The sequence below is a fragment of the Nannospalax galili genome, unplaced genomic scaffold, assembly GCF_000622305.1.
Source record: "Nannospalax galili isolate Female #2095 unplaced genomic scaffold, S.galili_v1.0 scaffold526, whole genome shotgun sequence".
Classification (NCBI taxonomy): domain Eukaryota; kingdom Metazoa; phylum Chordata; class Mammalia; order Rodentia; family Spalacidae; genus Nannospalax; species Nannospalax galili.
The window spans coordinates 14,702-27,305 of record NW_008354013.1 but is presented as its reverse complement, the minus strand read 5'-3'; the positions used below and the strand labels follow the sequence as shown (position 1 = coordinate 27,305).

The window sequence follows — 12,604 nt, the reverse complement described above, 5'->3', positions numbered from 1 at the left end:
CTCTGACTTTTAGTGCCAGGAAAACTCCATATAGAAGAAATGATTATGTAAGTCTCTAATGGGTTTTAAGAATTGTAGATTTAAACTTATGGCAGCTTACCAATCAGTTTCAGAGTCGGGGAAAAAGAGTCATAATGCAATTTTTAAAAAGCTCACAGAATAAGCAGGATTAACTCTTTTGAAAAATGTGCTTTAATTCCAGGCATTTATTTCCAGGCAGTAGATTTCTCTGACCCTCAGACTTACTCAGTCTGGTGGAGGCGTGATTTAGTTTATTTTATTTATTTTATGGACCCCCCAGACCTTAAGAATATTCAAACATCAAAGTCAGCCTTGACAAAGGGAGAGCCTGTGGCTAGTGGCCTGCATGTTGCCGGACCCAAATAGGTTTGGTTCATTCCAGCACCAAAGAGTCAAGGATTCCTGGGAGTTGATACATTCTAGACCCCTGGAGGGAGCAGGAGAGAGGTTATCCCCCTCAGTCTGTGGCTCCCGTGTTGCTGTCTGGACAGATGGGACGTCAGGTTTCACTCAGGTTTTTGGCACAGACTGTTTTCGGAACATCACAAAGGAAGTCCTCAAGTTGGTCATTGTCACAGAGCAGTGTTCGGCAGGTTCATGGCTGTGCGTGCTGGGGACTTCACTGGACAAAGTCAAGCTCCTTAGGCCAGACTGGCTTGGCCAAGTTACCTCTGGGGACTGTGCCCTTGGGAAGGGGTCCTGACAACTGAGACTGGACGGTCCAACAAGAACCAGAATGGGGCAGAATCCTCCCTCCTGCCGCTGTCAGCCTCTAGCCTGATCTCCCTGGTGGCCCTGGGCTTCCTGCATTCCTAGCAGGTCCCCAAGGTCTCAATTTGTGCGAGTGCTCAGTCCCGTTCTGAGTCATCTGTATTTACAGCCTGGGCTAGCACACTGGGCCTGTGAGGGCATTCTGTAGCAGTTGCTGTATTTTAAAGATTTTGAGAACCAAGGCAAACCTCCCAGGGACACCCAGGAGTAACTGGGAGCCATTACAGATGTGGTGAGAGCTTACAACGTCAACCCCAAAAAGACAGTGTTTTCCCTCCGCGTGAGCTTCCTAGGGATTCCTTATCAGATGTTATAGACAGACGCTCCTAGCTTCTGAATTGAACCACACCCTATAATTCTTACAATATGCTTGCTCTTCAAGAGAAATTGGTAGGGGGCTGACGAGATGGTTCGGTGGTTAGAGCACTAGCTACTCTAGCAGAGGACCTGGGTTCAGTTCCCAGCACCCATATGGTGGCTAGCACTCTTCCATAACTCCACTTCCATAACTCAGAGGAATCCAGTGCCCTCTTCTGACCTCCACAAACACTACGGGACACGGGTGCACTTGCACACATGCAAGCAATGCACTCATACACATAGCATAAAAATAATTTTTTTAGCTGGATGTGGTGGCACACACCTTTAATCCCAGCTCTTGGGAGGCAGAGGCAGGTGGATCTCTGTGAGTTCAAGGCCAGCCTGGTCTACATAGTGAGTTCCAGGACACCTGGGGCTACAGATAGACCCTGTCTCAAAAAGACCAATAATAATAATAATAATAATAATAATTTTTTAAAGGGGACATGATAGATGAATTCTGGGTCATAAATTCCATCTCAGGGCCTCTGTGTCATCTAACCAAGCCCTTGAGTACATTTGGACACCAGAGTCATGGTGATAACTCTGGATATTTCCATATAGCATCTTGGGGTAACAGAATGTCATGTTAAAAAATCCACCTGAAAATCAGCAGTATCAGGAAGGGGCCAGGCAGCCTCCCTTCATAGCTGGAGGCTTATTTTCGTCAGATCAACCGGGGAAGGTCTAAGCTGTAACACCTGATAAGTCCCACACATAGCCAGCATGGATTTTGACCCGTGTGCTACATTATTACTGATGGTATAGTTATAACTCAGACCTCACTTAAACTGAACATAGCTGCAGTCACCAGTGTCTGTGAAAGACCAGAAGCCCTGTGCTCCCTGTGCAGCCCGGCCGGCCTCCACACTCCTCTGTCCACGGGGTCAGCTTTCATGGACCAGGAGTTAGATGTGTTTTTATATACAGTCAGAGGGCAGATCAGAAGATCGGGGAGGCAAGCATCTCCGAGGGGGGCCTTTACTGTTTTCTGGTCAGTATAGTCTGTGGACTTTGCTGGATCTTTCTGAGATAAGTAAGCTTGCCACCTCCTACCTGGGGAAGGAAAATTTCACAGGAACCACATTGCCAAGTTGAGCACTGCTGGATGAAAGGCTAAGACAGCATTAGATTAGCTCCCTTTGAGATCCAGAAATCAGAACGAAGGATCTATTCGTTCTATGATTATATTGCTCTATGTTTGGCACATTTTTTTAAAAGCACAAGAAATAAAATTTCTTGGGGTGGGAGTGTAGTTCTATAGTTCAGTGTTTGCCTAGTGTGTACAAAGCTCTGAGTCCAGCCCTACCACAGAGGATGGAAGGAAGGAGAGAGGGTTATAATCCAGGGGGTCTTGATTAGGTTCCTGTTCTCCACCAATTAAATAATTAAAAGGCAGGAAAATTTCAGACACAGCAGAAAGCAACAGACTTTATTGAAAGATGAAGAATCACCCATACACACACTCACAGAGAGGAACGCTCTCCATGGTGGACGGGGAAACAGAAAAATCCAAAGCCCCAGGAAGCCTTGGGTCTTTTCAGTGTTTTGTTGGTGTGGGGTACATGTCCCTCCCCTGGTTGTGAATTGGTCAACTTAAATCAAGAAGAGAGCCACATAAGCCACAGCTCCAAACTGCCAGGTCCCATCTGAACTGGCCTTGGTCCCATCTGAACTGTTATGGGCTGGTCAGTTGGAAAAGAGGCCCTCCTGGTGGGAGAAGAATCCTGATCTCAGACCAAGAAGCAGAAAGTGAGCTCTCTTTGATTGCTACTTAATGACCCTGTGAGCTCATCAGGGATTTAGTCCCTTACAGAGAAAGGAAGGGGTCTTGATATTTTGTGAAATGCTGTTTTTGTCCCTAGGAGTGTAAAATAAGGATGTTCCCCCATTTTCCTCACTGTGGCTGTGATGTTACACATGCTTAGCAATGAGGCTTGGAACACACAGAATGGGTGAGATTTTAATGAAAGTTGAGTTTTAGTAATCTAAAATGACACATGTCCTACAGCTTCTGTTCATTGGCAGCGGTGAGTTTTCTTAAGGTTTAAATGCCTTCATCTAGGCATTAAACAGATGCTCACATCTCCCAGTTCAAAGTGGCCATCTTTCACACTGCTCTGGCAGGCCAGGCTTTGGTTCTAGTAGAAATGCCCAAGATGTGTATTGAATTCTCAAAAGGGGCCGAAAGCATAGCTTTGCAAAATGTATTCTATGTATAACTAATTTTTTCATATTTTCATACATGATTTTTAAGTGTAACTTGTGTTTCTGAAAATGCTTAAGGTTACCTGGCATCTCATTTTGGAATGTCCCTCCCTCTGTTTCCAGTACACCGAATTAATTTCAACTTAGGTTGAGATTAGAATGAAGTCTGGAACAGGCATTTGTTTCACTTAGACATGGCTACCGACAGACACCCAAACAATTGTTGGTTCTCCAGACTGGAGTTTTCTAAAATAGTCTTATCTTTGTGCTTGTGTGCTTTCACCACTGAAATGGAAATAAGACGAGCTGGCTTAATTAATTTGAATAAATGGCACTTCCTACTGGTTGGATTCAGAAATGCTTCTTTAACCTACGCCACTTGGGTCACACCTCTGGAATTACTCCAGGTCACATATCAGTCTGTTTTCACCCCTAACGTGTGGTATCCTGGGAAGGTTAAGTGGGGAGAGCCCTGGGCTGAACAGTTAAGGAGTGGAACATGGGGGAGAGCAGCAGCCGCGTTGCATCTGAAAGCCGGCTACAAGGCATGTGCTTGGGATGCACAGCCAGAGAGAGAGGGCTTTCCCTGGGATGGCCCCCAGCTCAGTTGCCTCGGAGGCCAGGCTCTTCCTCTGCTCTGCAGCCCTGCCATCTTTGTCCTGAGCCAAGCCCCCCGCCAAACCTGGGGCATCACCCACCATTTGTACAGTGAGGATATGGAATAGTGGTTCAGCATCTAGAGATCCCCTCTCAGACACAGACTGAATACTCAGTAAACCAAAGGAAAAGGAAGTCGTCCAAAAACTGAGATTTCGTTTTGAATACAAGCCCTTTAAAAGTTAGGGAAATGGCTCAGTGTTCCTATGAAAGCAGGAGGACTGAGTTTGGATCCCTAGTACCCATGTAAAAAGCCAGATTGGCAACACACATCTGTAACCCCAGTGCTGTTGGGGGGCATGGACAGGCAGGTGCCTGGGCTTGCTGGACAACCGGTCTCAGCTAGTCTCACCAAAACAGAGAGCGCCAGGTGGAGGAGAGATGTCTGAAAGATTAAGATGGAGATCAATAGAGAAGAATACCCCAGGTTGACCTCTGGCCACACACAAACAGGTGAGCACACCTGAGCGCACATATACACATAGATACTACATGTGTCTACATACACTACCCCTACACACATGTACTGAAAAATAGGCTCTTCAATGACTTTTTATATATTTTTATTTTATGCGCATGAATGTTTTGCAGGCAGGTATATATAAGTGCACCATGTGTGTTCAGTGCCCAGAGAGGCCAGAAGAGGGTGTCCGGGGAGGTTACAGGTGGTTGTTAGCCGCCATTTGGGTGCTGGGAATCAAACCCAGGTCCTCTGCAAGAGCAGCCAGTGCTCTTAACCGCTGAACCATCTCTCCAGCCCCCTTCAACGACTAAACTTTTTATTTACCAATACCCATAGGAGTATTTCAATGCATTCAGACATTAGAGTCAGTACAATGGCACCGTCCTCCAACCCCAGCACTGGGGAAAAAGAGGCAGAGGAATGTGAGTTCCGGGCCAACCCAGGCTACAAAGTGAGACCCTGTCTCAAGAGCAAAAGCCTCATGAAAAGGAGAAGCAGTGATTGGTGGGGAGACACCAGGGGATAGACACTTCCAGTTCAGTGTGGTTTTGTTCAGTTTTTGTTTTTTAAAAGTATTTTTATTTATGTATACGAGAGTATTGCCTACATGTATGGGCGTGCACCCATGTTGTGCAATGCTGCGGAGGTCAGAAGAGGACTTTGGATTCCCCTGGAACTGGAGTTAAGGACAGTTCATGGCCGCCATGTGGGTGCTGGGAATCGAACCCGGACCCCCTGCAAGGGTAGTTAGTGCTCTTAACCGCTGAGCCATCTCTCCAGCCCCTCAGTGTGGTTTTGTAAGTTACACTCATGGTGGATCCCACTTTGCCATCCCTCAATGTGGGTGGCTTTGCAGATGTAATTTCACATGTCTGTCACTAGGTGGGGCTATTGGAAAACTTTGTGTTCTTGGTTCTTTTTAAATCTAGCTTTCACAAACAGCTGTTTGTGTGTGGTCTTTTTGAGACAGGGTCTCCCTGTAGCCCCAGCTGGCCTGGAACTCGCCATGTAGACCAGGCTGGGCTTGAATGCCTCTGCCTCCCTAGTGCTGGGATTAAAGGCGTGCGCCCCCAAGCCAGGCACAAGCAGCTTGTATCAAATGTGCATCCTTCAACTATGCTTAAGCAGCCTGGAAAAAGAGGCCAGCATCCTCCCCAGGTCGCTCTAGATCTTTAGACCAAGTTCTCTCTTTGAACACTCTCTGGACATGTCTGTCTGGCCAGCACTGAGGGAGGGAAACTGAGGCACAGATCCATGCCTCAAGGTTTCTTCGTTTGTGCTGTCAGTAGTATGGTACAGTTTGGGCTGCTAGGGAGATGGCTCAGTGTGCAAGTGTGAGGATCTGAGCCCAGATCCTCCAGGACCCACGTGAAGAGCCAGGCACAGTGGTGCACCCCTGCTAGCTACCCAGTGAAGGAAAGGCGGGAAGTGAGGACACAGATCCCCTGAGAGCATGAGACCAGCTCTCTGGACTATGTGGTGACATTCCAGGCCACTGAGAGATCCTTTCTCAAACACTGGAGGTAGGGGCCAGAAAGATGGCTCAGTGGTTAGGAGCACCTAGTTTCAATTCCCAGCACCCACAAGGCAACTACTGACCATCTCTACCTCCAGTTCCGGAGTTTCCAACACCCTCCTCTGGCCTCTGTGGGCATTGTATGCACATGGTGCACTTACATGCAGAGACATAAAAAATTTTAAACTAATAATACAAAAAATTTTAAGTGGATAGCACCAGAGGTCAGACCTCCAGAGTTGTCTTCCTCTTAGAACACTCAGAAATTTAAAATAAAACAGTTTGTCTGATTACCAGATCTGTGATCTCAACCACATGCCATGGTCTTTATAAGATTGAAAATGGAAAATCAAAGTTAAAAATTTACTGACACCAAAATGCAACACAAGTGAAATGTTGGGGAAAACGTAATCTAGACTGACAGTTACAGATCACCCAGTTCTGACTGTGGGCCAAGACATTTCATCCACCACCGAAAATGCATTTACTCCCTGGTGTGGGAGGCGAAGGCACTGGGACAGACTTGGGCAAAGGAGGGTGAGCCTTAGAGGGTGGATGGCTCAGGTCAAGACTTCCAGTGTATGATCATGATACTGCTATGAAATGTTGATGTCCCTTTCTGCTCAGTGGACCATACAGGGAAAACGGGATTCCAGTTCCAGGGGATCCGACAGCCTCTTCTGCCCTCCACAGGCATTGCAGGACACGGATGCACCTGCATACATACAAGCAATATACTCATACACATAAAATAAAAATAATAAAAAAGGGGCTGGAGAGATGGCTCAGCAGTTAAGAGCACTGGCTGCTCTTACAGAGGACCCAGGTTCAAATCCCAGCACCCACATGATAGCTAATTGTCCATAACTCCAGTTCCAAGGGATCCAATGCCCTCTTCTGACCTCCACAGGCACTTCATGACACGGGTGCACTTACACATATTCAGGCAAACAATCATATGCATAAAATAAAAATTAATTAATTAATTATTCTTTTAAAAAGGAAAATCCTTGAGGTAGGTGAGCTATACATCTCAGCAGCTACCCTCAGGTAGAGAACAGACTAAAACGTGCCCTATGCATGTTTGAACTGACAGGAGGTCCGACACATGGCAGACTAGCCCACATCTTGGGACAGGAGCTTTAGAAAAAGAGTAAAGGAACCCCAAATGTTGGGGCAGCCCAAAGTGTTAGGGAAAGCGTGCTCAGAAAACACATAGACAGAAGAAATAGGGATGCTGTGCTTTTCCAAATTCTTCAGAAAAATGAGCAGATCTGCAGTCCAGTTAGTGACTGCATCAGTGGGCAGGGATTGTGGGCACGAAAGAAAAGTTCACCACCTCATTGATACACTAATTATTCCATGTATCACTTTAGCATGGCTTACGATGAACTTACACCTAATGGGTGGTCCTGGGACATCCTGTCATCTCCTTAATGGATTCTTTCCCCTCGAACCATAGCCAAAATAAACCTTTTCTCTCTAGTGAGTCAGAGTATTTTATCACAGTATCAGACAAGAAACTAATGAGTCCCTATGGGAATGACTTTTACCTAACCTTTTAACCAAAAGTTATTCCTAGGTTTTGAGATCATTTAACACCGTCTCAGGTTGTTTAGAAGGTAGACGAGCTTACTAAGCCTTGGGCTCCTCTTGTGACCTAGACACACAGCTTCCTCGGCCTTGGCCCAGAATAAAGAATGTGTGTGTATGGGGCGGGTGTGTATGTGTGCACGTGTGTGCGCACGTGTGTGGGTGTGTGTGCATGTGTACATGCGTGCATGTGTGCGCGTGTGTGTGCGTGTGAGTGCGTGCATGTGGGGGGAGTGTGTGTGCGCGTGTGCGTGTATGTGCGTGTGCACATTGTGTGCATGTGTGTGTGTGCGTGTGCATGTGTGTACTTGTAGGAAACAACAAATTATCCCATTATGTTGCAAACAACAGGTTAAATTCATAACATCTGTTTGTGTGTGTGTGTATTGTCCTGAGTGAAGCCACCGTCCCACCAGGAAGGTGGCACCCTCCACCCACCTGCCTCCTGTCCTTCGAGAGGGCCAGTGGCTTACTACTGGAAGGGGAATTGCGCCCCAGAACTCCTTCCCCTTCCTAGTCCTCAGCCTCTCAGGGTTAGCAGAGAGCCGGCCTCCTTTGTGGCCTCCAGAGGGGGCAGCCACAGGACCTGAACAGAACTGAATCAAAAACCAGGGGACATGTATGACTTCTACACACACACACACACACACACACACACACACGCACACACACACCACACATACACACACACACACACACAGAGTGCCAAAAGCACAGGCTGCTCTGCTTTTATTCCCACACTTCTAAGAACCACAGTCAAATGTTTACAGAACACTGAACAACAATACAATGCCTAGAATATAACAATTCAGCAACATAAGACCAGCAAGACCACATCATCTCCATAGTATGTCTTCTTGGGAGCTCAAAATGTCTCCTGAGACACTATGGGAGCACCGGCATTCCGGATATACCTCCCCAGCAGGCACTCTTGCATAAACTTTCTCCTGAGACACAGGGTCTCCAGGCACACATGCTCAAAGTTCAGTTTAATTCACCAAACATGTATTTTAAAGCCATGGGAACACTATCACATAGTCTCTTCACTTCCTGTCTGGTACATGTGGCTATCAGCTAAGCATCTAAAGGATCACGGTGCAGCTCTGTTGAAAGCATGTGGGCTCCATTCCTTGGTCTATGCTATGGTCATACTATGGTCATACAAGACAGGATGGAAAGCCTGATTCATTCGGGAATTTGGCAAGCTGGTGCTGAGCCTGGGCCAGCCGTGCAAGCCGCCTCTTCAGGAACTTCCTCTTTTCTCGGGTGTCACTGCACTCGGCCAGGAGCCAGCTGCAGGCTTCCTTGTCCTGCAGGAGCTGAAGCATGGCCTTTTCCAGCTTCTCACCAAACATCTGCAGGACAAAGTACTGGATGATCAAGGGGACGTATCTCCCAATGCTCCTTCTGGACTCCTGGAAGGAAGAGAAGCAGGTCATATAAGGGTCGAAAGTACAGGGATGGTGCTCACGGGACTATCAAGCAGGACCCAAACTTCGAGGGAGACCATAGGAGGTATATAAACTGGACTGGTCCCAGCCCCCTTAGTGTCCTGGCAGAGCATGACCCAGGTAGGAATCAGGTTGTCAGGACTCTGTCCCACCAGCTTCCCTGACCATCAAATGCCCCCTCCATGGAAAAGGGTAAGTACGCTGAAATGGTCCATGCACACACGGCTCCATTTCCAGATGGCTGGTCCTTGGCTGAGAGCACTGCTCACCTCCCCAGCCTCAGTCCTCTCAGTGGGAGGGAGGTGGGGCTGGCCAAGGACAGGCAGAGCCTGAGTTAGCTGCCTGAGGGAAGTCAATTGCCACAGTCTCCAGCCTCTCTCAAGGTCCCATTGTCACAAAGCTGACTTAACACATCGGGAATCACTGGCAGCCAGCTCACAGACACACCTACACAGCAAGGCACAGTGACGGAGAAGGACGGCCCAGCAGCCCAGTTAAGAGCTGTTTGCACACTTACTTGGTAGTAGGTGTTCTGGTGTTGGATCATTTCAGAGATGGACAGGTCCTGTGGAGGAGGGGCAGATGGGAACACATGTACAAATGACATTCTGTTCTTATTATCTTCCTTGGCCTTAGCGTCCTTCTCTCTGACCTGCTGCAACACCTCCTTGTAAACCTGATCCTGGCAGTACACGATCTGCTCCATCTGGAAGTGAAGTCGGATCGACCTCTCCGCCTCCCTTTCCTGTTCTGATCTGATGTCCTCAATTTTGGACTGTGGGGAAAGAGAAGCACAAGAAAACAGTAGTCCGGAAACACGTTACAGAATAAAAGCATAGGATGCTACTCGATTTGGTCACAAGCATCAGGGGTCAGTCACCCCATGGGGATGAGAACGGCCGGCCGCCACCTGGAGGCAGCCCCTGCACCCCCTTGCTAGGCTCATCCATACTTTGCTCCCCCTTCAAGCTGAGGGTAGGACCCCAGAGAGGCCAGAGTCAGGGGTAAGCCATCTCTGCAGGGACAGTTACACTGCCACCTTCACTGGACATTGAATCACCTGGGGACTAATCTGGGTATGTCTTTGACAGTGTTTTTGACAGGGATGGGAAGTGCCATCCTAATGTGCTCAGCGCTCTCTCATGGATTGGGATTCCGGACAGAATGATACAATGCCTCCTCTGCCATGATGGATTGTGAGCCTAGATAAACCCTCTGCTAAGTTGTCCTTGTCGGGTGCTGGGTCCCAAGTAAACATTCATCAAGAAATGCAGGAAAGGGTCTTTCCTGAGGACTGTCTGCAATGGAGCCACTTCCTCTACATGGGACCATGCTGCTCCCCAACAGGATGCTCTGGGCCTGTGAATCTCAGCATCTCATCTCTGAATTCATCCTCCTCTTCCCCTCCCTCCTCCCTTCCTCATCTCAGCTTTAACCAGCTGCTGGCAGCAGCATCCGGACAGTTCAAATGTAAGCTTGAGTCTTTGCTTCTCTGAATATACACAAGAAAGTTGAAAAGGCCCCAAACCAAGAAATGTTTTCTACTGTCCCACTATTATTCTTTTTAAAATAACACACAATCGTGTTACCTTGGCTGCGCTGTGGAGGTTAAAAAAATCATTAAAATTGTTTGATGAAGCATTTGTGAAGGCATTTCGGACCATGTCTGTGGAGAGAAGGGAAATTCAGCATTGGTGAGATCACTTACAGTCTGTACAGAATTAAAAACACAAAAAATACCTGAGAACAAAATAGTTAGAAACAGCCGGGCATGGTGGTGCACTCCTGTAATCCCAGCACTCGGGAGGCAGAGGCAGGTGGATCTCTGTGAGTTTGAGGCCAGCCTGGTCCACATAGTGAGTTCCAGGACAGCTGAGGCTGCAGAGACCCTGTTTCAAAAAGACCAAAAAATAAACTAATTAATTATTAATTAATTAAAATAAAAAATATCTAGAAACAAAGCCTTACCTCTCGCTCCCTCTCTCCTCCCCTCCTCCCCAGTCCAAAAGAAAGGTGCACTGCAGTTCAGAACTCTTTGTTGTAAGAATTTGTTTCGAAATTATTTTGATTTATTTATTCTTATTTTTTGTGTATGAGTCTTTTGCCTGCATGTATGTGAGTGTACCGTGTTTGTGCAGTGCCTGCAGAGGCATCAGGGGGGCATCAGATCCCCTAGAGCAGGAGTCTCAGATGGTTGTTAGCCACCATGTGGGTGCTGGGAACTGAACCCAGTCCTCTGTAAGAGCAGCCAGTGCTCTAACCACTGCGCCATCTCCCCAGCCCCTCTTTGTGAGACTCTGAAACCTCACTATCTCTTACACCTTTTAAGTGTAGTTTTGAAAGAAGAAGTTTCTAGCTAATTACAAACACAGTAACATTCTCATTCCTATCCGTGGACTCTAAGCATCCACTTATCTGTTTGAAATGATTCCAAGAGGCATTTACATGAGTTGGGAAAGTGCAGAGTATTTCTTTTACAGCAGACTCCATCTGTGAAAACTGTTGCGATGAGCATGGGGTCAATTGTGTCAACTCCATCAAATGCATGTCAATAAAGCCTACAAGGGATGAGGGGCAGGTCTGCAGACATGACTGCCTGACTAAACCTATCCCAGGACACTCAGAGCTACACGCTCCGGCAGAGAAGCCTCAGCAACTGTACACAGAGCACACCCCGCAAAGACATCTGCTGAGAGCCGTCAGGGATCTACTCGGAGAAACACATCCTTTCGTATGGATGCAAAATCGTGAGTGTGTACATGCACATGTAAATGTACGTGAATGCATCTCTATGTCTGTGGGGGTCCTGTGGGGGAGGAATTTCTGCACATGTACACATGGATGCAAAGGCCAAATTATAAACTCTAGTGCGGGTCCTCTGGCACTGCCCAGCATTATTTTTTTGGGACAGGGTCTCTAACCAGTGGGCCTGCGGCTGACAACTGAGTCCCAGAGCTCCCCGTGTCTCTGTCTCTGCACGTCACCAGGCTCAGCTTTCTGTGTGGGTTCTGGGGACCAAATTCAGGTCTTCAGTCTTTCAGGGCACGCACGCTACTGAACGAGCCACCTCTCCATGGAGCTGCAGTCCACCTCGTTTTTGCCTTTGAAAACTTCCATTTGCTTCAACCCTGCACACACCCAGGGTTCACTATGGTTCCAAAAACTCTGTCACAGCACGTTTACCCCCAAAGACAAATTCCTTTGGAAAATCTCAGACTGTTATTTATGTGAACAATTCTACTTCATCACAAAATGTTGTTATCTCAACAGATTGGGCAATGTCCTCTTATTTAGAAATCTACGCATCCAAAGCCTCTTCCTTCTGAAACAGAAGATTTTTAGAACCCTGGAGCCTCACTGTGAGACCCTAAGAGTTAGAAACTTTCTTTTGCGCTCAGTCAGGGGAGCCAGTGGCTCCAACAAGGACATTGCAGAGGGCAACGTGGGATCTTCCGTAAATGGTGAAGTTCATTGATAATATACTTCGTGATGGACCTGAGCGATGCTGTTTCCAGCCCAGCCTGGTTCAGGATCATGAGCAATTATTTTCTTTTCTTTTTTTTT

At 47.3% G+C, this 12,604-nt stretch overlaps 1 protein-coding gene across 1 annotated transcript in view; it reads right to left on the bottom strand.

Moving 5' to 3' along the window:
- Positions 1-8,292: 8,292 nt before the first annotated feature.
- Mx1 (MX dynamin like GTPase 1) overlaps positions 8,293-12,604 on the bottom strand; it is an 18,384-nt gene continuing 14,072 nt past the window's right edge. Inside the window, exons 12-14 of the mRNA XM_029555026.1 lie at positions 10,630-10,706; positions 9,558-9,815; positions 8,293-9,004 (exon numbers count right to left, since the gene is read on the bottom strand). Of these exons, the coding sequence (XP_029410886.1) occupies positions 8,747-9,004; positions 9,558-9,815; positions 10,630-10,706 (593 nt within the window). The 3' untranslated portion in view covers positions 8,293-8,746. The remainder of the gene's footprint in view (positions 9,005-9,557; positions 9,816-10,629; positions 10,707-12,604) is intronic.